This window comes from Mercurialis annua, linkage group LG7, assembly GCF_937616625.2.
Source record: "Mercurialis annua linkage group LG7, ddMerAnnu1.2, whole genome shotgun sequence".
Taxonomy (NCBI): domain Eukaryota; kingdom Viridiplantae; phylum Streptophyta; class Magnoliopsida; order Malpighiales; family Euphorbiaceae; genus Mercurialis; species Mercurialis annua.
In genome coordinates this window covers 6,565,956-6,592,841 of record NC_065576.1, presented here as the reverse complement: position 1 = coordinate 6,592,841, position 26,886 = coordinate 6,565,956, and the positions used below count along the sequence as shown (strand labels likewise).

The window sequence follows — 26,886 nt, the reverse complement described above, 5'->3', positions numbered from 1 at the left end:
GTTCCTTTTACTTATAACAAGATCGACATCAAAATAATCGATAACAAACCCAATATACTTCAGATAATATTTTGGTTCTAAAACAAAACTACAAGGAATCATCCGATCAAAAACACACCTAGGGTCCAACCACTGATCCAAACCTGACAGTAACATCATTAATCAATCAAAATTGATCAACCGATCCTGTTTGTCGAAACCTATTAACCGCGATCCTCGATTCTCAAATCAACTAACTCATATATCCCAATCAGACTCAAATTTTCAAAATTATTCTATTAATTGACAATTGCCTCGTATACAACGAGAGATTACCACGACTAATTCGCCTCGACCAGATTATTAGTTATGCTTGAAACCAACCCGTTGGGGTAAGAGAAAAAAAAAAAAAAAAATTTACACCCAAAATGTTTCATATTTAAATTTTTTTTTCACTTCTCTTTAAAAGACTCTACGTCTTACACCTCCTTTTGTATTCAAAATCGAAATACATTTACCGTTGAAAAACCATTGGTTTTGTAAACCTTTGAAAATTTTCAAAATGTTCGCATTTTGATTTCACAAGTTTCCATTACTTTTAAATACGTTTGCAAATTTCACGAAACAGTTCAACTGACAAAATTTATGTTATCTGTAAATCAAACTTACTAAAATAATTTATACTTTTCTCGTAAGTAATCAAACCATGGAAAAATCCTCTGTATTTAAATACACATTGATGCTTCAAACATCTAAAATTTAAATCGCTTTTAAATCTTACTTTTTAAAATAAAAATACAATTTGAAGAAATCATTTAACCGAAAAAATTTAGTGTTCCTTGAATCAAATTTGACAAAATTTCTTCCTCACCCTAGAAGGGCAAATTTGCAATGGAATCTCTTTGTTTATGAAATTACCTTTATATTACTATAACAAAATACTTGGACCAAAATCAAATTTGAAGAGATAAAGTCTCTTTTAAAAATATAGTGTATACGCACACATGATCATAACCAATATCCTTAATCCACAAATCCATAAATCACCAATCGAAATTTATCTCGAAAACTTCCTAATCTGAATCTAACCATACACCTCAATTGGCATAGCTATATCTCGAGCGCAACTTCAAATTTCATTCCTACTTTCTGATAAACACAAGATTCTGACAAAACAGACTAATCCATTACAACACAATCGCCCAAAATCCATCACCATCATCATAGAGTATTTGTCTAGCTACCTTTCGATAACAGTTTCAAAATCATTTGAAATCCAGCAACTTTATAAATAAAGTTATCATAACGTGACTCGCGAGCTCGTTTCAAAATCTCTTTCTCAAAACACTTTATTGATAAAATCCATTTTACATAATTGTGCGCCAGGGTGATGACATCTCTCATCCCCAAAGAGTTGTATCCAACTATAATCATTTCTATGCACGTGATGCATGTACTATTATGCATGTATCAATTATTGATTTATCTTTTATTTAGTGAACATATTTAGTGCTCAATGCAATCCTATTCGTGACATTCAAAATGCATGTTCATGATATGTCTGGGCACAATTACGTGTTGAAAATATTTCAAATATTTTAACAAATCAACCTTTGAAAAAAAATTCTCAATAAATTATTTACTAGACCTTACACTCTATGAGATGTGCACTCGATAACCTCAAAATATTTCTCAACTTTCTTACTTGCAATTTAACAACATTCGATTATAACAACTCAACCTGGTAACTCCGCTAAAACGCTTTCGTATAAAAGTATCCAACTAACTTCAACCAACTGAAACTAATACCCAAAGAAAATAACACATCATATATGTTCCTACAGAACTTACCTCTAGTTCTCGCACCGGATCATCAAACTTGATGAAAAACACCAGTGTATTGATACACCGATCTATCCTCTCGGATCAAAGTTTCCAATATCCTCTCTAGGACAATCAGAAATCATCAATCATTTCAAGGGAATACTTCCCTCATCTTCCTCGATATCGAAACCCAAAGATTTAGATCCATGACCCACACATCAAGGTAAGTCAACCTTGACCACGTGAATAAATCTTCCCATGTGTTACTCCACACGAAGAGAAAGCATGTACAATCAACTTTGTCCAACAGACAAGCGAGCTATACAACGAATTTTATTACCAACGGATTATGAATAATATGAACCACAATTCACCCAAGCATGCCAACGAACACAATTCACCAAACATACTTAAGAGACAATCAGGACATGTCACGACATTTTTTTGAAAACTCATTACAAAATCATTATGTAATTATATCATCCTTTAATAGTACGCTTCAAAATTCGTTCTGAAATTTAAAGTCAAATACGAAAACTTCCAAATTTTTGTTTAAGCCCACAGTTAAAACAAAATCACTATCTTTAAAGTCTCTTCTCATTAATCAATTTCTTTAAAACGGATACCCAAAGTATCTCAAACCATAAAATCATTGAGCTAGCCGAGTCATTACAACTACCAAGTTCAACTCCTAAATTTGGGTGACCCAAGTCGATCCCAAAACAATCGTTTATAAAACGTGTTCAAAATATTTTTAAATCCGGAAAAATATTTAAATAAATTTTTTTTTCCGATTAAAATTAAGAGCTTAACAAACCCAAACGTGAAACAGAGATTTAAAACTCAAATGAGAAATCTTTAATCTCAAACAACCATTTTGTAAATCCCAATATTCTAAGATGTGACAAAATAAAATTAACGTTAAATTTTTAACACGACAAATTATCTTGTAAATAATAACCTTTAGGAAATCGTCGTTTGTCAACATCAAACCAAATATAATGTTTCAAAATACTATAATTTCTTTTACTGGTAATTTAACAAAAATCAAACTTATAAGGATATAAAATCAAACTTCTCCTTTGATTCTGTGTCAAAACACAAATCGAATAAAAATAACTTCCTCAATAAAAACCCTTAAAACAACATGTGATCAAACAAGTATGACCACAAAACATAATAAAAAAATTTATAATCGAAATCATTTATATTAGAAACAAGGCCAAAGCCTAACAAAATATTATTTTTTTAATTATCCATGTTCTCGGCCCAAGCCAAACTACTCACTAAATAACTCAAAGTTATTAAAATCATAAAAGGCAAAGCTTATCAAACAACATCATACCCAAGTATGAGTTTTAGAAAAATTTACCAACCTAAGTTTTCCCGAGAAATCGAAAGCAATAATAATCACCCAAGTGAAATAATCTTAACATGATAAACACAACAAGCAACATCCAAGTGAAATTAATTGTTAGACATAGCATCAATACTAAATAGAGAATCACAGACATCACCTATAGGATGTAGGCTGGATGTTTGAAAACAAAAGATGACGTTTTAAAAGACAAGACACGAATCCTAATTCCGCAGTAGTTCCTATGACACGACATCAACTTATCATATGCCAAAAACACATAACAAATAACATGCATAAGGCCTTGGTTTGAAACCAAAGCTTTGATACCAAGTTTGTCACGACCCATTTTCATGAATCGTGACTGGCGCTAGGGTATGGGTATGGTTGTACCAAAACCCGTAGCAAGCCTTGCGGATAACCATATAAGTACATAAACCTGCAAGAAACCCATGCTCGGGGGCAACCGAGACTTCAGCCTAATTCTAGCAATTTATAATAATCACATTTATATATTAAGTGCTCGAACAACTGCGAGTCTCCAACATGGCATAAATACATATTAACCTAAGTTAATATAAGAATGCTAAATAATATATAAATCAGTTGAATAATTGTATAACAAATATTAGACAAATAAGACTTCTAATTACTACTGCGGTCTAAGAATAAAATCAATTTAATAACTTTAATAAAGATAAGACCTCCGAGGAAATAAAGAATCGGAGACCAGCTGACTCGCTCAAAATCATAACCCTGGAAAAATTGGGAAAACAACGGGGTCAGATATACTGAGATAAGTTCATATAACTATTTACATTTATTAAGCGAAAACCTTTAAAACACTTTTAAAACATTTGTAAAGCAATTTATCATTATGGATAAGCATTGAAACCCTAAACCACAGTATCTAAAATCCAGTTGTCGTGTCGGTGAGACGTATCTCCATAACCGATCCCCGACTGTCACTCAAATAAATATGTGAGTCCCAGGAGACGTATCTTCCACCGGCGCCCTCACTAGGTGAGACGTATCTCTAACCTACCCCAAATGCCATATGATCATATACCGGTGCGCACGCAGTCTCGATGATGCCCATCGAGTAGCCCGTTCCAATTCAGATCCATAATGTCGAAAACATTTCGTAAGCTGTATATACAATAAATACATATATGCAAAAATACAATTTACTTAATAAAGCGGTAAATAGCGATACAAACTCACTGCTTGCTAATCCACGTGAAAACTCCTGACAAGCAACCTAACTCGGCTCGTCTCAAAAGCACGAACAGTCGACGAGTCTAACCAAATACAAATAATTATTAAAACGGACCCTAACTGTATAGAGTACTAGACACCACATAGGACTAGCACAAACAACAAGTTAAGGTAAAGCTAATCAGAGTAAATATAATTCTCTAACATTTATAAACTCAACAACAAGTCAAGCCTATTGAGTTCTCGCTTTAAAATCCGTTTCAGGAAAATATTATTTAAATAAATATTTAAATAACAAATCACTTTAAATTCTAAATGGTGGGTTAGCCGAGTTACCGATAACTACCAAACTAACCTCACATGCCGGGTGACCGAAGTCTAACCCGACCCAAAATTTTATCAAATATAAATCAGAGTTTATAATTCCAAAATAGCTTTGATAAAATAAATATATAATATCCAATTATAAACCATAGTTTATAATTATAAAACAACTTGATAAAATAATAACCAAAACTTAAAACGGAACTCAATAGCTTAAATTCAAATAACTCAAGTTACCACCAAATACTTGACCAAAATAAGTTAAGATAATAATTTAATGACTAAAACATAAATTAGTCAAATTGGCACACCAAGCCAATAATTAAATTAATTTATAATTACCCAAGTAATTATACAAATATAGGTTAAAAATATGATTATCATTTTTCGATTAAAATAATTTATATTATAATCGAAACTAACATTATTTATATTGTTAAAATAATATTATCAACTACTAATTTAGAAATCAAAACTATAGTTGAAAGTCCAATTTCAAAGTCGGTATATAGAAGTCAAATCAAAATCTCAATTTTTAACATGATAATTACATTTGATAAATCAATAATCCAATTTTGCATGGCAGAAAATCTACTGCCCTTGAACTAATACCCAAGCAAAATAAAGACTAAGCCCACATCAGTATTGAAATTATCTATTTGAAACAAATCATTACGAATAAGTCCAAACTAGATATATAAGCCCATATCACATAACTTTGAAATCAAAAGAAATTCTCAGTGCCGCCCATACTAAGCAAGCAACCATCTTCATCAAGGCAAGAAACCAAAATTACGAACTTCAACAATTCACAGTAACCAAAACCACGAATCAGTTGACAAAAGCAACACACAATAAGGAATCGATTTCTTGGTTTGAAAACAACCTATCTCAGTTAATTATTACTCTCAAAAGAAGAACAAAAACCGAAACAATTATAAATGGCAGCCACAAGAATAACAATTCACATCGTGAAACAAGGAAACGATACAACGCAAAACGTAGAGATCCAAGGTACCAAAAGCGATTCGATTAACATCAGTCACTCACTAGTTAAACAATACACAGACCATCAATAAGTAAAAAACCGAATAAAGAAACCCATGGCAGCAGATAGCATGAACAAAACAATAGCTATAAACTCAAAATGATGAAACGAAGCGACGTTTAAACGGATAAGATTACGTACCGAGATCAATTCCAAAGCGTAAGGATTAAAGATAACAATATAAACTGACGTAACAAAGAGGAATATCTCAGATTGGCGCTAGAACAAAAGAGACGCAAGTCAGAAGACGAAGAACACGATACTGAACGAATATACGTAGAAGGAACGTGAGGCGAATACTTACCAAATCCAAAGGATGATGAGAGGGATTGAGAGAGTATAAGATTTCAGAGTGTCTTACTATGAGAGGGTCGGCTAGGGTTTGATAGAAAATGATAGAATGAACAAAATAGGGTTTTAAAAATGTAAGAGGTCTATTTAAATACTTGAAATCCCGTAACAGCACAGTGCACGTTCGTGCACTTGAGTGCACGATCGTGCACTCCATCGCTCCTCCAAAGCGCCTCAAATTTTGATCCAACGGTCAACTTTTTGTCTTTCACAGCATAACCAAAAATAAGCCCGATCCAACGGTTCAATTGGGAGATGTGAATGTTTTATCAAAACATGTCAGATTTAAAAGGCACACGAACACAACATCGATTATAATCCGAATACAAATCAAATCGCCGTCGAAAACGCACACGACACTTGCGACATATACAAGATACAAATCCAACCCCAATTACGATTTCACACTTACTAAGTCCACCATTAATAATCCGAAACTAAGTCGGAAACACAACGAAACCATGACAGAAAAATACGGGATATTACAATAATATTTGTCGTATTTGACCATTTCACAAAAAAATAATAAATACTATGTCTTAATTTATGAATAGTTTTACTAAATTGTTCATATTAATTACCACTTGTTTTATATTTGACTAGTTCTTTTAATCTTATAAAGTATTTATTACTAGGGATAATTTTGGAAAAATAGCAATTAATGCTTTTTTAAAACTCTAATATGACAAATATTATAGACCAAAAAGAAATTTTCAAATGCGACAAATATTATGAACCGGAGGGAGTATCATCTTTTAAACAAAAAAAAAAGAACGTCTGAAACCTATACAAAAAAGCAAAAAATAAAAATGTATTTTAAAAGCAAAAAATAAAAGTGTATTTTAAAGTTTAATATTTTTTTCTTGTGAAAATTAAGATATGATAAAAAGAAATCTAGTTTAGTGTTTAATATTAAAGAGAAAATTAGAAAAAAACACTCTATTTTTAAAATAATAGTAAATTATACCTCAATAAGAAAAAGATAGAAAAAATTACCTTACTTTTTAACACTTTTTTTTTTACTCTAAAGTCTTTTTTTATTATAATAATACTTATTGTTTATTATTTTTTTACTTTAAGTATTTTATTTTTACTCTCCATATTTATCTCTCTCTCTCTCTCTGTCTCTCTCCTCCATTTTTTCTTTTTCTCCAATTTCTTCTTCTTCTTCATTTTTTTTATCACTCCGTTGCTCCTCCGCCTTCGCCGATCCGCCATTACTCTGCCGTTGCTCCGCCTTCGCCCCGCCTTCGTTTCGTCTTCACTCCGCCGTTCTTCCACATTTTAGCGATTGTTTTTTTAACTCGTGGTGATTATTACGATTTTTTTTAACTCTCAGATCTAAAATAATTGTTCTTAATTTTTTTTAGTTTAAGATATGAAAATATGCATTAAAAACAATTTTATGATAAAAAAATGATTTTATGATAAAAAAAAACAATTTTCTGCAGAAAACAACGCCTGATTATCATATTGTTATCACTATGACGTTATCATATCATTATCATAACACTACAGAGCAAAACAATTTTCTCTCAAGAAAAATGCTTGATTATCATTTCGGTATCATTAACGTTCGCATAACTGTATCATAACGTTATCATATCAATACCATAATAATACGTGGTTATGATAATAATATGATAAGGTTATGATATAGTTATGATAAAGTACGTCATGATAATATTATGATAATAATTTTTGATATTGTTATGATAAAATATATTATGACAATATTATGATAATAGTATGATAAGTTTATGATAAAAAAAGTTACGATATAGTTATGATAAAGTACGTCATGATAATATTATGATAATATTTTATGATAATGTTATGATAAAGTATATTATGATAATGTTATGATAATTTTTATAAGAATATGTTATGATAATAGTATGACAAAGTTAATGATAATAGTATGATAATGTACGAAAAATAATTTTTTATAGAAAAATAATGACACCGAGATGATAATATCACTGCTGCTTTTGTAATAATATTATGAAAAAATTATTTTTTTACAATTTGTTTTTATATTTTTAAATCAGTGATTAAAATAATTAATTTTTAATTAATTACAAGCTGAAATTAACATAAATTATTAAGAATATTTATTTTTAAAAATGATAATGTGATGATAAGGTTATGATAATGTGATGATAAGGTTATTATTATTAAAAAGGATAATGGGATGATAATAGTATGATAATGTGATGGTAAGGTTATGATGAAAATATGATAAAATTATGTTAAGTTTATGATAAAGTTCGTAAAATTATGATAATATTATGAAAAAATATAAAAAAAATCATTTTTTAAGGATTTTTTTTTCTTCATATTTTTAGATTTGAAACTAAAATGATCATTTTGTAATTAATTGCAAGTTGAAATTAACATAAATTGTGAAAAAATATTTATTTGTCATAGAATTATTTTTGATGTATTATTTTTTATTGCAGCTTTTTTAAATTTAGAACTAAAATAAAAAAAATCTAATTATAAAAAAAAATATAATAACTCAGAATTGATTGTATATTTTTAAAATTAAATTACATGGTTGAATTACAGCAAAAAAAAGTGAAATAAGAGAAAGAAAAAAAAAATTACAGCAAAAAAAAGTGAAATAAGAGAAGGAAAAGAAGAGAAGTGAAAGGAAAGAGACAAAAATAAAAGAGAGAAAATATGTGAGATGTGTGTAATATTGCATGTGTTATGCACTGCGAGTAAAATAACAAATATTTTATACACGAGAAGTACACACATAAATAAGCCAAAATTCTAAAGTATTTTTGTTAACTTTGACGTGTTGATACATTAATTCATATTATTTTTGTTTTTTAGGTAAAATCCTAAATTTTTCAATATTAAACTTAGTCCTGCCAAACTATAATATACTCTCTTCGTTTTTTTAGTTGTCCATTTAATAAAATATATTTATTTCTAATTAATTGTCCATTTTAAATTTTAATATAAACTTTAGCTATTATCTTCCAAATTTATCCCTTCTTAATAAATGTCTCTATGAATCAATTTAGAATGTATTTATTAACTAATAGGGTTATATTTATATTTATTTTTATAATTTACGACAAAACATCCACTATTTTAATATATATAATTTTGGTTAAATAGACAAATAAACAGAGGGAGTATTTTCTTTTGTTAAACAACTATAATTTAAATATTATTTCTGAGGTGAGTAATAAATTATGTCCATCCATTTAAATTTTAAATTGATGTGAATACATTGTTAGTGTTAGTAAATTTTTATATTTGTTCAGATTTCAATATTGAACCAATTGATAAAATTAATACTTAATCGGCTAAACCTCACATTTTTCGTTTATAGTCCAAATTTTAAAATTGTTGATTTTAGCTTATTTTTCAACTCTCAATTTTAATTATAGTAATTTGTTCAAATTAGAGCGGAAAATAGTTGAACATGCTCTTCATATATGCTTCATATTGTTTTAATTTACTTTTCAACCATAAAAAATTTCAAACATCAAGCAATATAAAAATCGAATCACAACATAAATCAAACTCCATCCAAGGCTCGACCCAAATCGAGTCCCGACATAGCCAACTTGAGTCTTGACCCCGATCGGAACTTGAGTCCTGAGACGGGCCCGACCTGAGCAGAACTTGAGTCCGACTAGAGCCCTGAATTGAACTTGAGTCACGACCTTAGCTTCGACCTGATCCAAACTCGAGTTCTGACATCCTGAAACCGAACTGAGTCTTGATTATCCGAATCTGAGTTCTGTCCTCGACCTGTGCCGAACTTGAGTCTCTACCGGAAGTCCTAACCCCGAATTGAACTTGAGTCCCGATGCTGTACCGAGTCCCGACACTGAACCGAGTCCCCACCCCGACCCCGAATTATGACCCCGAGTTCTTATATTTTTTTTTTTTTTAACAAAGGCTAAAATTTTCATTAATAATAACGAAAATTACATGAACGGTTTCTCAACATACTGAGTCAACTATTCTAGAAAAGATGATGAGAGCTGTAAAAATACAGTCATCGACTAGGGCTAAACTAACCACCAAGGGTCACCCAAATTTGTAAACTAAAACTAGATCTAATAATAAAATCTAGATTTATTGAACATTCTAAGGAAGTCCAACTTCGAATGCACGACTGATCACATCTTCTGTGATAAGAAGAGGGAAATTCAGTGTTCAAGGTAAGAATCCTTAAAATAAACAATGCAAAATTCTTATCATTTTTGACCTTGCATAAGCAAACAAGTTAGAAAGAATTAAAGAAGATGGTCTTTTTCTTGAATTAAAGAATTTAATTATATTACATGTAAGTATTATATATGTCTCTGTGTCAAACTAATGATGATGGCCAAAACGGTCAACAAACGACTAAAAGACATAAGATAAAGAGTCATTAAATGAACAGTGCTTTCTTGAAGGAAAATGGAGACAATAGACAACATTTTCACACGAGGGAATTCGATTTTTTTAATGTTTTATTTTCTGTGTTCAATCAGCGTTATGTTGCCTATAAAATATTGCACAATTCTGAAAACAAACAATCTTCTCTTCAACAAATTCTTGAATTTTGGTATCGTTTTGACCGGTAATTAATTACTTTTTTTTCATAAAATTTCTGTCAAGATTTGGATTTATGATAGTTTAATTGCCTTCTTTAGCTTCCTTTTCCATTTCCATTCTTGAATTTAATTTCTTTTATTCTGATCCTTTCAGGGTATAAACTCGATCTTTCTTGAAGTTTGCTTTGATGGAAATAACATCAGCTAAATGGATTTCTGAATTGGTACGTTGAATTTGTAGATAACTATTTGAATTAAGTTAGTTCTTACTATAAATTTAATCTTACTTAATAATCCTTAATTTGTTTTAATTTCTAGGAAATGGAGGATGCAGCTGCTTTTAACTACCAATACCAAATAGACACACTTGATTACTCCATCGATGATCTTGAATTTCAATCTTTTTCTTATAATAACCAAGTTTTCAATCATCCAAGTGTTGAGAATTTTCGAGCATCGACCGATCTGGACCAAAACCCGGCGAAACAGCTAAAAACCGAAAGCTGGAATTCTTGCACTACCACTCATAAAAAAATCACTTCTCCTTCTTCATCTCCTCATATTATATCTTTCGAAAACTCGCATTCGTCTCCTGCTGCTGCTAAAAAGCCTAAGATTGAAATGGTTTCTAATGAAAATGTGAAGTATCCTTCTAGTTTATTCGATCCGGGTTTCATGGAGGATCGATATGGTTCGACCTATTATAATAATAATAATAAACAAAGAAATGATAAAAAGGGTGGTGCAGTAATAAGTAGGAATCCTCTATATGCTCAAGATCATGTGATGGCGGAGAGGAAGCGCCGAGAAAAGCTTAGCCAGCAATTCGTTGCTCTTTCTGCAGTTATTCCTGGTCTGAAAAAGGTATATTCTAATCTAATCTTCACTTTTATGATGAATTTTGTTATTTTTGAGGTTTTATTCTGTTCTTGATTTCCTTAATCAATTCATGGGTTTAAAAGGAAATTTTATTAACATTTAATGATAGTAAAAGGCAAGAGAATTTGATTCATTTGAAAAAATTTAATGATAGTACAACATAAAATCTAGCAATGTTAGAGCTATCTAGCACTGAAACTTATAAATTAGATTCTCATAAACATTTTAGGAAACAGAAATAACACACCGAAATTTATACTTCGATAAACTTTTGTGCAACAGACTTAATTGATAAATTTACATATGCTAATGTTAATGTTGATTTATATATAGATGGACAAAGCTTCAATTCTTGAAGATGCAATTAAGTACGTAAAGAATTTACAAGAACGCGTAAAGACATTAGAGGATCGATCTGCCATAAAATCAATGGGGTCGGTAGTTTTTGTGAAGAAATCAAAAGTTTATGTTGATGATGAGTCATCATCGTCAACTGATGAGATTAATTCTGATGAAATCTGTGACCAACTTCCGGAAATTGAAGCGAGGATTTCAGACAAAGATGTTCTGATTAAAATCCATTGCGAAAAACAAAAAAGCTGCTTGATGAAGATACTATATGTAATGGAAAAGTTTCATTTGAATGTGATCAATACCAGTGTGATACCTTTTGGAAACTCCACCATCGATATTACTATTGTTGCCCAGGTATATATACAAATTCAACTTTTCTCCTCCTTTAAATATATACATATATTATTCCATTACTATGTATAATTTATCAATTAATCAAACAGTAAAAAATATCACTTAGATCTGGTTCCCGGGGAACCAATATTATATAGAGAATTAACATATTTTACGGTTATCAAACTATAAACTTTTTACACTTTCATAGCCAAGATTTCATTTTTAACATTTTGATAATCCATCTTTTATTTTTGTACAACAAAAGAATATTCGTTTATTTAAGTGGAAGGATTGCTTAATTGACAAATGAATTATAGCTTTTTATAAAATTAATGGTAGAAGTATAAAAATGACTTTTTAAAAAAAAAAATACAGATCAGCCCTTTTATTTTTTTGAACACAATTAAATCCTCGTGTTTTTATAATTGAACAATTAAACCCTTTTAATTTACTTTTAAAACACTTACCCCATCAAATTTTCGATAAATATTTTAAATATTAAAACTATTTTTGAATTTTTTTTCTATATGATTATGAGACATGTTAGTCATTAACAAGTGTTTTTAATGGTATTGAATAGGGGTTATTTGTTCTATTTAAAAATAAAGAGGGATTCATTATAATCAAAAAAAGTAAAAGGATTTATTTGTATTTTTGTAAGGCCTGCAAGGGTTTTTTTGTATATTTTGCCTAAAATAATTATAAAAATTACAAAACCATAACCACACATTATAATTTTTTTTCATGAAACAATTACCATCTTACTGATGTGGACGAGGAAGATGTATAATCAGACAACAGACTGTAACAATTATATAAAAATGCTATAGTTTGATAACTTTTTTGTTTAAAAATTATAGTTCGATGCCCGTAAAAATTTTAACCTGTAAAAATAGATTTATCTATCCACAATTTTATCGGTTTGCTTTAGAAATTGTTTATTTAAATTAGATGTTTAATTATAGAGTAAGATCTCATAACTAGATGGTTTATAAATTATATCTAATGAATTCTTTGTATTTTGGCTATAAATTGCAGGCGGACGGTGGATTTTTCATGACAGTAAAAGATCTCTTGAGAAACCTGAGACAAGCTCTACTTAATTAAGCATTTGGGAGTGAAATAACAGCAGCAGCTTTTTAACTTTGTTTGATTGTTTGATGTTTCCATTAGCATCTGAGAGAAACACTTTCTATTTCTGTCTAATGTTTCCATTTTTAGCAGCAGAGGGTTTTTTAGGGCAAATGATGCCCTAGTTTCTTAAGCGCGGTTGACTTGTTGACCACGTTACTTACCCACGTGCTGAATATATGGAGATTGCTGCCTTTTTAGGGGTTTTTGACCTATTTATGTCTCACTTTTTTTTGAGAGGTTTCTGGCCTCTTTCCCGGTTGTTGCACGTGTACGATTATCTAATAAAATAATGTTTTACTATTATATGATTTTTTTGTTTATGATAAACATGATGAACTTTAAGATAATTTGCTCTATAAATAATAACTGTCTTTATTCATAGAAAAAACAAAAACAAACTACTACCACAAGAGATGTATTAGCAATCCTTTTTATAAAATATTTTTTATTCTTCTCTTATATAACAATTAATAGAAAAGAGAAGTTGAAATTTATAATTTTTAAATTTGATTAATGATGGTGACATTTATTGTTGCTTTTTCTTTATTTTTGATTAAAATTAAATTGTTTTTTTATATATACTCTTTTGAAATGAAATATATTTTGTTCAAGTTATTTTTATTAGGCACCACAAACTGAAATAAAAGTTAATGAGAAATAATGGACAAATTAGAGAATAATTAAATAAGATAGACGCTGCTAGAGATCGCCCTAACGCTCAAATCCTAATTACTACTAATAATTATTCACTTAATAAGAAAGATAAATTTAAATAATACCAGATACAGTATATTTAATTAATATGCTTTGCACACTATTATATACTAATTAAATACATATCTATCTATCTATACTATATATAAAATCACGGCTGAAGAGGGGGGAGGGGAAGTGGGGATGGACAGTCACTTTTACGTTAATATTCTCAATGTTGTTTTAACTATTAACATAAATAATCAATAATAGTTCTAATACACTTCATAAGATATTTTATATTCCAACACAGACTCTAACTCATCTCTAAGTAATTTATCTTTTATCCTACTTCTAAGTAAGTTAAAATAGTAAACACTTTTATTAAAACCCAAATACAAAAAAATCACGGATAGCATCTTTTACTTTAATTATACCTTATTATCCTACTTTTTTTTTTGATAAAAGATATTTGTATTAGCTCAACCACAAAAAGTGGAAGGCAAAGAAACTAATACAATCAAGTTTGGATACAGAAAAAATCCAAACATCTAATAACATCCATGCTAGAATAAGAAAAGGTAGGATTAAAAGCCTTATAAAACTGAACCGCCTTACTAATACTGTCAAAAACTAGTCTATCAATCTTGGTAGTCTTGAAATTGAAGACTCGTCTATTTCTTGCTTTCCATAAAGCCCAAACAATGAAGAACCATATCAAATTCCATAAAGTCCTGTATTTCTTTTCGCAAAGAAAAGACCATTGCACGAAGAAATTCTCCAAAGATAAAGGCGGAACCCAAAAAATATTACTCAACGAAGCAACATACATCCAAGTTCGCCAAGCATAATGACAATGAAACATAATATGAACCGCCGTCTCACTACAAGAAAAGGAGCTTTTGGGGGCGGTTTCGTAGGGGCGGTTTTCTTAGACGCCCCTATTATTATATTTTAAAAATAATTTACTTTTACAGCGGCGGAAGGTGAAAACGCTCCTAATGTCAGAGGCGCTGTTGTTGAACTTAACGGTTTTTAAATGAAGCACAGTTCAAATCTCTTCCTCTCTCCTCTGTTCTTCTTCAATCGTAAAATCAATGAGAAGCATTTTTTATCCTCTTCTCTGCTCCTCACTTCTCTAATCAGAATCAGTTTTTAGGGTTTTGATTTCATTTTAAAAACGGTAATTGAAACCTTACAGTCTGGTTTTTGTTACAATTTGTTCATAATCTGTTCATTTCTATTCATTTGATTGATGTTCAATGTTTTTATTTCCGTTTCCGAGTCCAATAAATGTTAATTCAGCATTTCTGTTTTCGTTGAAATTGCTCATTCGGTAACTGCAGGTGAATCTGCCATTGCTGAATTGCGTTGTTCAGGAGCTTTCAAGGACTTCTAATGGCAACCGAATTTCATCTCATCATGAAAAAATACATCGAATCTTTGCTATTCTATCTCGCAATTGTTCAGGTCCGTTCTTTCTTTATATTTGTGTGATTTATTAATTCTATTTCAGTTTTTGTTTTTTGTTTTTTGTTTCAATCAAAATAATTGGATATTTTTTGGAATCTTCTTCACTTAACTAGGGTTTTGATAGCTATTGAATTTTGTTTCGTTAGTTTTATGCTTTGATTTGATGCTTGAATTTATAATGCTACTGTTCAACTAAGCAATCGATTTTGTTTTGAAATTGAGTAGAATTGCAAAAATTAGTTCTAGCTAAAGTTTATTTGTAACTGATTCATAGTTTTAGTCAAGGGAAATTTTGTTTGTTTTCTGATTTAAGATACTTGAAAAGCTAGATTATGAAAATGCAGGTTTCATTACTTATTCAAAGATAGATTTTAGGTTTTTCAGTTTCTCATTTGTTGTAGAATCGGTTATCGTGTTTTGTTAGTGATAATTTGGTTTGTTATCATGTGCAGAGTATGTTATGAACATTTATTATTGTTATAAATATAGTACTACATGGGTGTCTATAATATCACTAAGATCATCTTTGAAAAGAAATGCTGTATTTTTTAATTCGTTATGCATATCTGTATTAGAAGTACTATCACAAGACTGATGGTGTATCTGCTGTTTTTCTTTAGTAACTCTTCAGTTTTGTTGTTATTATAGGTGAAATGAGGATTCAAATGGAAGATGACTCTTATGTGAGTTCCTCTTTTTCTTTTTTTCTTTTACTAACAATTTTCTTAGAGTTCAGAGTAGCATTATGATTGGAAGCCTGAGTATGTAACTTTCTTTACAGCTTCTCAATTTCTTGTCCTCATTCAATTTCTTTTTATTCTCGGGTATTTGCTACATATTTTGTGTTTCATTTTATATTTATCAATCATACCAATTGAAAATTTGAATTTTTATTTCAGAACTGATACAAGGATAACATATACAGTGTAGGACTGAAGGATAAGGATGTTTTCTCCTCCTTTTCATTAGTTAATAAAGCTGGTGCCCGGTGGTCATGCCATTAAGGCTAATGGAGACACTAATCTTGTAAGGTATGTGTCTCAAACGTTTTTACATTAATGTTTTTCTCTTGTTAATTTCTATTTGTTTCTAATGGAATAAGTTCATCCTTCCTGCTAGAATTAGAATTGATACAATATGATTGGAAGGGTTCCAATAAATATGAACGTTTTCTCGCTTTATTTGACTTTTAAGAAGAGGTTTCTCGTAGTGAAGTTACTATTTCTTTTGTTTGTTTGCTTTAATTTTTGAGTGATTTGCTGATTTGTGACCGTGGTTAGAATTTAGAAGTCAAAGTAACACAACAATCGAAATAAAATGTATGTTACATATCTTTTTCTCTTTTTGATATTCTTTTTAATTTATTTAGTTGTTCTTTTTTCTTTTCTCAGAATAATGGTTATATAACAGGAAGTGTCTCTTTAAAGTAAGTTAAAATAGGTCTATCAATGATCTATTGAAAATTTAAAAGAGATCTAACCTGATATTCAATTGTCTTTTCTTCTAATAGAGGAAACAAGTAATTTGCATCACAGCAAGAAGTTGAGCACTCGATGAACTATTAGGAGGTATCTTTTCTTATACTGTTAAAATGCTCTCAGAGTCTCTGCTATCGTAAATGTAAGTGGGATTATTGTTGCTTGTTTCGATGAAATTGATGCTCTTTTCTGTTTACTATAAAAAGGTGGTGTTGAAACTTGCTTGTATTACGGAAGCTTTTGGGGAATTCCGGCGAGATACATTTGTTTTTTATTATGATTGTTAATTGTGTTTTTTGGTACAATCTAATTTCAAATCATGAAATTTCTGTTGGTCGTTTCATTCCTTGTATAGTTTAGATCTAGGGAAACATAGCTTGCTCATGCTCTGTTGGTCATTGTTTCTTACAATTTTTTTGTCATTTTCTTGCAAACGCTGTGTTACTGGAATCATTGAGCGGACATGGAAGATTCTTGATCGAATTCTTAGAAGAGTAACTAATGCTTACTGTCACAGTCAGATGATCATTACACCATCCACCTATGCATTCTTTAAATTTTTTATGCATCTCTTGGCTTGTTCATGCCTTCTTCTGACCAACCTCTCTTTTACTCTGTTTCTCAGTTAGCGCTCTATTTTTGTCCTCTATTCTTTTCTTTCTTCATCACTGTCAAGCACCGTGTTGAACATTATAAACTAAAGGCTATTTTAGTGTTGCAGTTTCCGTGCAAATTGTAGATATCTTTAACCATACATCAAGAAGTCTCATGATTTATTGCCTTGTTTAATTATGGATTTTAATGCTCTGTGTTTAATTATGTATTTCAATGCTCTGTGTTTTATTGTAAGTGTCATTTGATTAATTACAGCATGTTTTCAGCAAAATTGGTTCATTTTGTTTGAAAATGTGGTCTTGCAGGGGCTTTTAAATTTCAATAAATCCTGATTGTAGGGGCGGGATAACCGCCCTTTATTTTTTTGAACATTTCTGACAGTAGGGGCGGTTTAAACCGCCCCTTATTTTTTTGAACATTTCTGACAGTAGGGGCGGTTTAAACCGCCCCTACACACTACAATACTTTAGATCCGGGTATAACCGCCCCTATGCGTCGCACCAACAATCTATATGTTTCCCCGGCGGGTCCTAAAACCGCCCCTAAGTTGTAGTGGCGCCCGGAAAAACGGCGTTTCAAGGGCGGATTCAAAAACGCAGTTATAACATATAGGGGCGGTTATAACCGCCCCTACAAGAGGAAAAAACCGCCCTTATATGTCTTCTTTGTTGTAGTGTCTCCTCCTCCATACATAAAAGACAACCACAATTTTCCTGCAAAATAATTCCACGCCTAGCCAAATTAGCTTTCGAAGAAATTCGATCTCTAGCTAATAACCAAAGAAAAAACTGAATACGTGGAGGAAGCTTTGTTTTCCAAATAATTCGAAAAAAATCAACTCTCCCACTGGATCCAATTGTGCCCACTATGTTTCCTCTAACCAGCTTATTCATTAAAGAAGATGAATAAACTTTATTTTGCTGCCAAATAAACCTATCTGCGCGGTCATAATGCAGCTGAATATCTCCCAGTACTTCATGAAGGCGAGACAACTGTTGCTGCTCTCCCAACCTTAAACGGCGCTTCCAAGAAAAATGAATGAAAGCTGATTGGTTCAAGTCATAAGCATCATTGACTAACATGTTTGGCATTCTACTTAAACTAAACAAATCTGCAAATTTAGACCTCAGAGAAGTCGAACCCAACCAAGTGTCATACCAAAATCTTGATTTATTACCATCACCCACTTTGATAGAAATTTGAGAAATAAAAGACTCCCAGAATACCGAGTCATTTAAACATGCTGCCAAAATACCGCGCCATATATGAGAAACCCGACGAGAATAATTTCCTGAAATAAGATCAAACCAATAACGAATACCCAAACTGTTGGCTACAACTGAGAACCAAAGAGAGCCCGTCCTTGCATTCATAAGCTTCCACACCCATTTTAAAAGTAAGCAAGAATTTTTCAAAGAAAATTGAGTGACATTCAAACCACCATTCGAAAGAGGCAAACAAACCACTTCCCACGCCACTTTACTAAAATAATTGCCCTCCGAAGTACCTCCCCAAAGAAAACAGCGCATTATTTTTTCTAAACTTTGAATAACTGAAACCGGCATCTTAAGAGTACACATATAATAAATAGGCATACTGCTAAGAACTGATTTAATCAACACAAGTCTGCCTGCAGGAGAAAGAAGATTACCTCGCCACTTTGATAGTTGAGAAGAAAAATTGTGAATAACAGGATCCCAAGATTTTGCCTGCACTTTCTTCAAAGAAAGCGGAAGACCCAAATAAGTAATAGGAAACGATTCAATTTTACAATTCAGAATTGCTGCTGCCGAACTCAGAGAACATGAATCAACATTGATGCCAATAATTGAAGATTTCTGAAAATTAATTTGAAGACCTGAAATCAATTCAAAACACCTAAGAATACGCAAGAGATTAGAAACTTTCTCCAAATCATTAGGCACGAACAAAAGAGTATCGTCTGCAAATTGCAGGAGAGAAACCGGAGAGTCATAACCTTCCACCGTAATACCATCAATCAATCCTGAAGAAATAGCTTTAGCAAAAATAGCCCTTAAACCTTCAACTGCAATAACGAAAAGCAGAGGAGAAAGGGGATCGCCTTGTCTCACCCCCTTTTCCATGAAAAAATTCTCAGAGGGAGAACCATTAATAAGCACGGACAACTGAGCTGAACTAAAAATAGAAGTAATCCAATTCATCCAAGAATTATCAAAATTCATCTGAGCCAGCATTTTGAGAATAAACTCCCAAGAAATTGAATCAAAGGCCTTTTTAAAATCCAGCTTGATCATGAACACTTTCTCACCACGACTATGAATAAGATGAATTAGCTCCGACGCTATCATATGACAGTCGTGAATATTCCTGCCCCTAACAAAACCGAATTGGTTATCTGAAATGATGTGCGGGAGAAGAGGAGCCAATCTGATTGACAAGACTTTAGAAACCAATTTCAAAATACCATTAATCAAGCTAATCGGACGAAAATCCGAAACATTAGAGGCACCTTTAATTTTTGGTAACAACATCAAAAATGCTGTGTTCAGGCCAACTGGAAATCCACCTCCTTGATGAAGATTATGAAAAATATTCATGATGTATCCTTTTAAAATACTCCAAGCTTTCTTATAAAAGAAGAAATTAAACCCATCCGGACCTGGAGATTTATTACTATCACAATCTGAAAGAGCAGAAAACACCTCATCTTCTGAAAAAGGAATTGATAAAGAAAAAGATTGATCAGCAGAAAGTTTCTTAATAGGGAGAGAATTCAGGAAAAACGGAACGCAACACTTCTTTTTATACAAATTCTGGAAGTATAAGAAAACATTATGTTTTATAGCTAACGAGCTATTATAACTAGTATTGTCAACCTCCAAAACAGAAATAAAATTACTCCGAGATCTCAGAGAAGCCACCGAATGAAAATACTTCGAATTCCTGTCCCCGAATAAGTTCCAGTTAAGCCTAGATTTCTGATGCCATAAGGACTCAACATGAGCAGAGACCGAATTAAACTCAGCATGAAGGTTGAGAAGCCGAGTTGCTTCATCTTCGGAAAGGATGCGAGAATCTGCCATAGACTCCAAAGAAGCGATGTCATGTTGAATGGATGCACTCCTACTGTTCAAATCCCCAAAAACTGTTTTATTCCACGTTCTAATCCGCTTGCGAAGTTCTTTCAACTTAAACACTAGATTCGCCTGAGGGTTAACTGAAATTTCCAGCCAAGAATGTTTAACAAAAGAATAAAAATCCGGATGATCCCACCAAGCATTGATAGACTTAAAAGGTTTCGAACCCCAATCCATAGTAACCTCTGAACTAAAAAGAAGCGGAACATGATCTGAAAAAGATCTCGGCAAAGCTTTCAACAAAAGATTAGGCCAAGAAATTAAAACATTTGATGAAACAAAGCACCTATCAATTTTTGATCTCGATATGCTATTATTCCAAGTAAAGAAGCGACCATGTAAATTTGTCTCAATTAGATTGGAACCATGAACAAAATCTGAAAATTCCTTCATAGAATTAGAAAACCCCATGCAATTGACCCTTTCAGAAGGATCCAGAATCTCATTAAATCCTCCCGCCATTACACAAATTCTATCTGTCACAGTAAATGGAATAAGTTCATTCCAAAGCAAAGCCTATCCCGAGGACAATTGCTAGCATAAATAAGAAAAACTCTAATCTCCAAAGAAAACCAAACAAAATCCAACATCAACCACCTATCTGAAACATGCAAGTTGGTCGGAGAAATTAAGTTTTTATTCCAAATACATAATAAACCTCCAGAAGCTCCCTTAGAAGGAGAAAAACAAAAATCGAAATCCATGTAAGGCCATAACCGCCTAATAGTAAAATCATCAAATAATTCCCTTTTAGTTTCAATCAATCCCAACATAGACAAATTATTCTTAGAAATCAAAGAGCGGATGAATCTCTGCTTTCTAGAAAAAAGTAAGCCACCACGACAATTCCGTGAAATAAGATTAAAAGGACTCGACATAGGAAAATGATAACCTGAGAAGAATAATCTCCTTAAGAGATATCCTTGATACCTTGAGATAATAAAGAGATAATCTGCTCCTCATTCTCTTTTGAATATAACCCCAATTCGAAACCAACCATCCATGTTTTCAAAGTTTCTGCAACCAAGTCTAGACATTTTTTCTCTCTGTTTATACGCCCATTAAACACTGCTATAGTTCCATCTGAAATGGTATTATCTGATTTTGAATCAGTTTTCGTGAAAGTTAGGCTACCTGTATTACTAATGAGTTTAGACTTTCGTCTAAGCAAAACGAGATCCTTGGGGCTTGTGGTCGTAACTGACATCTGCTGTTTCTCTAAAGAAGAGGCTAAGCTCTCCTCACCCAAAGAAGAATCTTCTAAAATAGGATCAGAAATAACTGGCGAATGGCAAAACCCATCGTTTTCAAAGTTCTGAACTGAACTTGGAGGAGCAGATAAATCAAATTCTGGTTCATGTAAAACAAAAACGGGACTTGAGGCAGCAGGAGAAGCATCTTCTGGCAACGAAGTTAATAAATCTATAAGAGGTTTGTTCGAAGGAGGAGTTGATTGATCTTCTGAACCAGAATCTGAAGTAGATTCAGAGGAAGAATCATCTTTTCCAGCTGAAAAGATAATAGGTAAGTCTGATTCCCTTGCTTGAATCAAAAAATTCTTCCCATTAATACAATTTTTATACTCATGGGTTCAAAACCTACAAAAATCATACAATGACCCATATAGACTTAATTATAATAGTAAATTATATTATAGCTTCTAATCCTACTTCTAATACAAATTAAATTAATACTCTCATCAATGGAGTTGAAATTCTACCGCTAGAATACATTTAGCTTATTTAATTAATTATTAGTTTAATAACTAAATTTAATTCAATTATATCATATAATCATACTTTTGATGATTGGTTTTAGATAATCAACGAATTGAATATCAAGTAAAACACAATTACTAATTGGATGGATAAGTAGTGTCTCTTGGAGTAATAAAAGACTTTTTGTTGATTATGGCACTAGAGCATTGCATATTCCATGCTTGTGGTGTCGGCGATGACTTTCACCAAGATTATAGTCTAGGCCACAGTGGTTCCACCACCACTACGGTCATGCTAATGGTCGTGATAAAAATATTCATAACTTTGATAATTTTGATAAAAATATCCGCAGAATAATATTTAAATATTTTGATATTTTAATTTTAGGCAAAAAATACAAAAAACTCTCATAGTTTTTACAAAAGTACAGATTATCCCTTTTATTTTTTTGGTATAATTAAGCCCTATTTGTTTTTTTAAATAGAATAAATAACCCTTTTCGTCTAACATCATTAGAAACACTCGTTAATGGGTGAAATGTCTCTCATAATCATATAAGAAAAAATTCAAAAATAATTTTAATGTTTAAATTATTTACCAAAAATTTAAAGGGTAAGTGTCCTAAAAGTAAATTAAAAGAATTTATTTTTCGATTTTAAAATAACAAAACTTTAATTGTTCAATTTTTAAAACACGGGGGCTTAATTTTTCCGCAAAAGAATGTTGATATGTACTTTTGAGAAAAAATCGAGATTTTTTTTATACCTTCTGCCTTATAATTTGTAAGTTGAAATATATAAATCCAGAATTTGTCTAGGCTGATAAGGATCACTTACATAATTTTCTTTGTATATTTTTAATAAATTAAATTAAAATAGAATAAAATTGATAAATTTATTAAATTAACCGATCAAATTGTTTATATGTTTATTTAAGAATGTAACTTTTAAAATGGTCGAAGTTAAAGATACATAAAATTATGTTATTTTCTTTAATAAATTTTTGTGTTTATTTTACTAAATAAATGATAAATAAGTCTGCATTTGCATCCCTCCATAACATAATACAATATATGTTTTGTTCTTTTTTTGTTTTTTTCCTAATTGAGAATAAGGATTTGTCAACCAGCGCATAACATTCTTGAAATTATTTACGTGTCATATGTAAACCTAATAGATAGTATTCTATAACGTTTGATATATAATATTAATTTAAATCGTATTTATTTATAGATGTGAACTGTGAACATCTATTTAAAAATAGAGTTGGTGATGCATGCATGATTGTCCACAGTTGAAAACACATCAAAGGGCCCAGTTGTAAATAAATTAATTTATTTAAAAAATTAAAAAAACAGAATAAATTAAATTGAATAATTGGCAATCTTAACACAAATCTATAGTTTTAGTCTCCACTTGAGATTATGTGATCTGGGTCTTTTTAGACTTCTTATATTTTTTGGCTTATTTTGTCTGTATGTGCTGATGATCTTATTTCACTTATTTATGAAATAAAATGATTTTTTCAATTTATATATACTTTATATAATAATAACATTCATTCTTTCCTCAAAAAAGTAATAACATTGATTTAATGTTTACATTATTCTTCCAACTGTACTAGATCAAAGTTCAACTGATACAGCTAGCAATCGGGGTCAGCCTTTTGAAGCTTATCAATTTAAGAAAGTCTAGAGTTAAGCTATTGGAATTACTATTAGTAATCAGCATTATCTCAATATATTATTATTATTTGTTGTTCTTTTTATTGTTCTGTCTGTAGATTTTTGCCTTCCACTTTTTATGGTAGTATTTAAAAGATTCATTATTTGTTCAAAAAAAATATATCAAGAAGCAATAGAAAGTGATAAACGAATTAATAAATTAAAAAAACTTAGGTATTTTATTTTATTTTATGCGGAAAAGCACAACATTATTTTGTAATTTTTTTGGATAACTTTGAAAATTAAATTTAACCTTAATAAAAAATTCAACTCTATTAAAGAATGTTCATAACAAATAATTTCTCCTGTAAATAATCATTAAATATTCAATAATTTTCTTTTATATCATAAAGAGTAAAACTTTATTGACTCTTAAGTGCCGAAGCAATATCATCGGAAATGCAAGACCAAATGTAATTAGAAATATTTTCCATCATCGCTGAAAAATCTACAATAGATAACGCTCATTGAACAATCGAATTAGGGGTTTTGTTATTATCTCTTCGAGAAAAAATAAAACTAATGTTATTAAAGCTTCTGGATAATTGGTAGAGTACCTCTTCCCACAATGATATTCAAGAGACCGTAGTAAGGTGATATTAGGACTAAACAAAATGGCCAAGATCTCACCAATTTCAACATTCTCCATAGATGAGATACATTTTCCTGCAGAGACCATAATTTGCGCAGCATCAGCCAATGATCATGCCAAGCCCAGTTGACAAACCACCTCTACCTGCTACTAGATCAGAATTCATTTTGAATGCATTTGACACATGCGCTATCTATCCTAGAGCATCTCTTTATTGGCCTCCATTGTCATGTTGCAACTCTGTGGTTTTCTCAAGCCTGCTACTACAATGAGATAATACCCGTGCGGGTTTTGTCTAGTGGTCTAAATCTCATCTATCTGGGCGCCAAAGGTCGCGGGAACGAACCCCGGCTACGCCCTTTCTTAATATGGAGTGGTTGAATTTTGGATTGCTGGCCATTATAACCCGGAATTAACAGGTATGTGGGCTTGCGGGCGGTCCACATTCTGGAGTTTGATAATGATATTAAGTTTTGGCTCAGTAGAGTGAGTTCTCGTCACCAAAAAAAAAATACCAAAGCTATTGATTCTTCTTTTCCTTCATGTACGAGCACTTCTATCGACGTCCATATCTGCCAAAGGATAGTTACGAAGATAGCCATGTCGTTCTTACTGAGTTGCAGCTCCATATTCTTGAACCAAGACTGAACATTTGGAGAGGGGATAAACTCCATGCGAGCTCCAAGAGGAGAGCTAAGCCAAATACCCTGAGCCAAGCAGCATTCTTTGAAGACGTGAAGGATTGATTTGCTAGTTGAGCCATAATGGAGGCATATCTCGTCACACTGTATTCCCCGCTGTCGTAAAACTTCAAAGCACAAAATTACGTTATTCAATACTCTTCATAAGAAATGTTTAATTTTGGGCATAATCTTCATTTTTCATATTGATTTCCATTTTATCAAGTTCCCTGAAGAACCGATGCATTTTGTTCTTTGCGCTATTAGCTTTTGGCAAACATAATTTCCAAATTGAAACTCGTTCGTCTCGAGGAAGACGAACATATTTTAATTATATTTTTAAATTATTTAATATGATTAACTAATTGAATTATGTTTGATAAAAAAATTATTATTAATTTTTAAAATTTTATGAAAGATGATTTTTTTATTTTAATTATAAGATTGAGGACTATTTAGGATATTTGTTAAAATTTGAAGTATTTAAAAAAAGGTCATTTTAATGATAGAGGATATAATTGAAACTAAAAAGTTTGGATTTTAATGTTTGAATTTTGACGGTGCAATTAAAACAGTAAGGTTATAATTTGAATAAAATTGGTGATTTTGTAATATCAGGATGTAAACGAATTGGGGCTATAAAGTGAAAGGGTTTTCAGAGAATTAGCCTAAAAAACATTATACAAACTAGCCTTAACTATTTAATTGGATACCAAATCATCTACTAATATTTTATTATGATATTAAAAAATTATAACATATTTATTAGAAATACTTGTTTTATTTTGTTCTTCTTATAGTAGTCAAATTGTTTCATAAAATTAATTTTAAATTAAAAAAATTAAAAAATTAGTACAAAATTATTTTAAAAATAATTTTATTTTAAATTGAACAGAAAATGAGAATTTTAAAATAGCACGAAAAAGATAATATAAAAAGTATTGTTAATTGATTTAGTTGTGGAATAGAATAGATTTATAAAATGGGATGAAAATAATTACTTGATAACTCTTTTGAACAAATTGTGTTAAAGAATTTGAAGTTTCGACTATTTTAATTTAGAAAAATGCTTTATAACCCACCTATTTAACCCACCTTCAATAATCCACCTTACGTGGCAAGATTTCATTCGTTAAATACCCACCCAAAAGTGTATATCTCAAAAAACAAAATTTAATGCATCCACTCTTTAACTGACACGTCAGACGGTATAAGAAGGCGGATTAAAAGAGTTGGGTTATATAGAATTACTCTTTCTTTTTTTCTATCTTCCCTTATGAATATTCTCATCAGGAATAATAGGACAAAAAAATAAATAGCTACGAGGGGAGGACTGAAGACCAGCTCCTTCTCTACAGACAGACCATACTATTTAAATATAATATGATAAATTCATTAAATCTTGCTTTGAAGACAGCCT

At 31.0% G+C, this 26,886-nt stretch overlaps 1 protein-coding gene and 1 long non-coding RNA gene across 7 annotated transcripts; both read left to right on the top strand.

The window, feature by feature from the left end:
• The first annotated feature begins 10,660 nt into the window (after positions 1-10,660).
• Positions 10,661-13,678, top strand: LOC126655285 (transcription factor bHLH19-like). The gene is made up of 5 exons (XM_050349402.1): positions 10,661-10,698; positions 10,827-10,896; positions 10,991-11,536; positions 11,885-12,259; positions 13,280-13,678. The coding sequence occupies exons 2-5, from the start codon at positions 10,861-10,863 to the stop codon at positions 13,346-13,348; spliced, it is 1,026 nt and encodes a 341-aa protein (XP_050205359.1). The 5' UTR covers positions 10,661-10,698; positions 10,827-10,860; the 3' UTR covers positions 13,349-13,678.
• A 1,277-nt stretch (positions 13,679-14,955) lies between these two features.
• On the top strand, positions 14,956-17,808 carry LOC126655293 (uncharacterized). 6 transcript variants are annotated; one of them, XR_007632985.2, is made up of 7 exons: positions 14,956-15,251; positions 15,415-15,538; positions 16,190-16,224; positions 16,323-16,365; positions 16,441-16,567; positions 16,933-16,967; positions 17,052-17,808. It is a non-coding gene; the product is annotated as an uncharacterized LOC126655293 (long non-coding RNA). The 6 variants fall into 6 exon arrangements; XR_007632989.2 differs by lacking the exon at positions 16,933-16,967 and having other exon boundaries at positions 16,467-16,572; XR_007632987.2 differs by lacking the exon at positions 16,933-16,967.
• Positions 17,809-26,886: the final 9,078 nt, after the last annotated feature.